The 3,208-nt window shown below is 46.2% G+C and overlaps 1 protein-coding gene across 1 annotated transcript; it reads left to right on the top strand.

Moving 5' to 3' along the window:
* Positions 1-1,517: 1,517 nt before the first annotated feature.
* Positions 1,518-2,657, top strand: LOC140234627 (somatostatin receptor type 2-like). Its single transcript, XM_072314653.1, has one exon. The coding sequence runs from the start codon at positions 1,518-1,520 to the stop codon at positions 2,655-2,657; it is 1,140 nt and encodes a 379-aa protein (XP_072170754.1).
* Positions 2,658-3,208: the final 551 nt, after the last annotated feature.

Genomic DNA, 3,208 nt, shown 5'->3' with positions numbered 1-3,208 from the left:
ACTCGAGTCGACTTGATGCTCAGACGCTGCCTGTACCCTCCCAACTCGGCTTGAATTCAAGGCGTATTACGTGCCTGATCACAGTTTGTCTCCTATTTCTGCCCAACCCCTCCTGTTAATGCAATCTGTTTAAACATATCTATTAATTTCCACATCTATCTATCTGTCTATCTATCTATCTATCTATCTATCTATCTATCCCGAGCACTATTTTTTTTTATTTTGATGATTATGACGAAAAATAGCCATACTTATTCCTTTTTCTTTAAGCGGGGTATCCCTTTCAGTTCATTCAACATATACAAAATGCAACTTGAGTCAAAAACTCATTCTTGATATGTTAGTTATATTCATTTAATCTTATCAAATTGTAATATCCTTATCAATGATTAATAGGACAAAACCAATTTCACATGTTTATTGTTCGTTCACTTTGCCAACGCAGTTCATCTTTTGTTATGAAAATAATAATCACAATTTTTCAGTTGCGCCGGGAATCTTGTGCAAGTAATACGTAGTAATAGTAATTAAAAAAAAATGTATATAATTTTGTATTGCGTAGTTCCTGAACAGCAAATAAAATACAGTGTAGTCAAAATCAGGGAGAAGGAAACTTTGTACAACAACACTTGAATCTGAACTGGGATGGAAAGGAAATGATTTATGTTCTGAAAAAAACTATACGATGTCATGAGTTGCACCCCTGGGTTGCACCAATGGTAAACCTACCTTTCAATATCCTATTTTATTGCCAATTATTGGCCTGGCCGTGTATTGACATTCAATCAGCGTCAGGTTCCATATTTGATGTATTTGTACCTCGCGAGGGCGTTTTGCCTGAAATTGTGGTTTGTTTTTTGTCTCCAGTTGCTCGTAACGTGTCAGCGTTAGGAGGCTGAGTTTGACCAGGGAGGTGACTAACCTCCCTGGTTTGACACGTATTATCACAAAACGCATTCAGTACAGGCACGGAGGTGGGGGGGTCCTACCTCCCTGGTACAGGTGTAGCAGACATTATTTGGGGTAGCGATAACAAACGACTCATTTCACAACGAGACCGATTTTTTCTGTCATTCACTCGCTGGATTTACCGAGTAAGCGAGTGCATTATGAATGATCGGAGAAGAAGCACTGGAAGAAGAGAGAGAGTGAGGGAGGAAGGGCGGGAGACAGGAGAAACGAGATGATCAGGTGGCTGTCTATGTCACGGGGAGTACTCACTGTGCACCTCCCACCTAAACGTTCTGTGGCCAATCACAATTACTCTTCGCACGTGATTTTTCGCGGCAGGTTTCGCGAAGCGAAACGCGGGGCGCAGGCGTTCCCGTGCGCTCAGTGAGAGGAATTGGCTTGCACAATGAAGTTGGCGGTGCCGACGTGAGGACGTCTATTTAAGCGGGGAAACCAATTCGGCGTGGATCATTATGTGTGGATTTATCGAGCTGCTGCCATGAGCACAGTCGAGGCTGCTATCATGACTTCTCCCACATGATACGGCGAGTCGGGATGGAGCCAAGATGAATAACCTGACAATAAACGACACGTGGGACATGTCATGTGATGGGTCGTTTAACATGTCCCGCGAGGCTGCCATGCTCCTCTCCTATTCCGAGGCTCAGGTCCTGGTCATCACCATATTCTTACCTATTGTGCTCATCATCGGCCTGATCAACAACATTGCATTCATTTACGTCGTGGTCCGTGTGCAGTGCATGAAGACGATAACGAACACATGTTTGGTACACCTCGCCTTGTCAGATCTCATCTTCTTGACCATCGCAATTGGAGATAAAATATGGGCCTACGTGAACTCACCAATTAATCCTGACAACTCACATTTTGGGCTTGCGGGTTGTATCATAGTCGAGCTCACTGTGAACACCACTTATTTTGCCGCGCTGTTTTTCGTCACGCTAGTGGCCCTGGAACGTTTCTATGCAGTATGCCGTCCGCAGAAGGAACGCGGAATGAAGGCCATGAGAACGTTTCGCTGGCTCCAGCTCGGCTCCTGGGCTACAGCGGCTCTCCTGTCGGCCACTTTTATGCCAGCCTACAGCAAAATAACAACGTTGTGTGCCTCATGGCCAGAGGGGGAACCCTTCCAGACTTGGCCGGAGAAATTCCAGTGGTGCTCGCCAGTTAAGGCCTGGACGCGAGATTACACGGAGAGCGTACGAGCCATCCCCTTCTTCGTTGCGTTCTTCATCAACGTCTTTCTCTTCGCAGGGATCGTCCGCGGGTTGAACAAGGCCGTGGAGCGGGCAAGGCTCACCGGGAAACGCGACAAGAACATCAAGTTACGCAACCAGATCACCTGGATGTTAATTGTTAATGGACTAGTGTTTTTTCTCTGCCTCGCGCCCTTCGAGATCCTTTCCATCTTGAAGGCTGTCGGAAAATACGACTCGACGACCATGAGCGAGGAAATCGGAATGCAGTTCTCGCAGATGTTGGCCTACCTGAACTCACTGATCAACCCGGTGATCTACACGGCAATGAGCACACGGTACCGCGCTGCCTTCATCAACGGGCTCCTGCCGGCACAGTGCCGACAACGATGGCAGAGCATAGGATTTCAGAACAGTACTGGCCACATTAGCATGACAAACTCTAATATTCACAACCACAACGAGCATGTAAATGGGAAACACGCCTAGTAGTGTTACACGGGTTTAAGCTTGCCGTTTTTTCTAGGCTTTCTTGCCGTCAACCTCTTTTTCTTCTTCACTTGACGTCAATGGAATGTTATGGTGTTACCCTTGGGCTGAGACTTTTGCCATACTCTTTGAACAAATTGGCATGATGCCTTGACAGCTGTGTGATTCATATGTGTTTTATCGTGTAAAGAACCAGGAGAAAAAAGGGGGTCTGTGTTTGTTACCTAATGCTCTTAACTTCATGCCTGTCTCGTCGAGTTATGCATGTGAATTGTTGCATTTTACAATTCCTGAACACTAGAGGGCGTGTGTAACGCTGATGCCCTACCAAGCCCGAAGCCGTTAATCGCAGTTACATGGCCCGTATATCGTGGCAATTAAAGGCCCCTAGTGGCTTGCAAACAGACTTTATCGCCGGCGCCTCGTGTATGGTGCTGGTTAAACGTTGCAACATCGAGGAAAAAGAAGCACCATACCCCTCAGCTGCTTACTGGTTGGGTGATTTTGGGTGAATCACACGTGCCTATTTACGAGCCTTCAGTGAATGTTAC

This window comes from Diadema setosum, chromosome 11 (assembly GCF_964275005.1).
Source record: "Diadema setosum chromosome 11, eeDiaSeto1, whole genome shotgun sequence".
Taxonomy (NCBI): domain Eukaryota; kingdom Metazoa; phylum Echinodermata; class Echinoidea; order Diadematoida; family Diadematidae; genus Diadema; species Diadema setosum.
Note: the sequence above shows the minus strand (reverse complement) of the source record. Positions and strands in the feature narration are given on the sequence as shown.

Coding starts and splice junctions, on each gene's coding strand:
- LOC140234627 (XM_072314653.1), top strand. CDS start 1,518: ATGAATAACCTGACAATAAACGACACGTGGGACATGTCATGTGATGGG.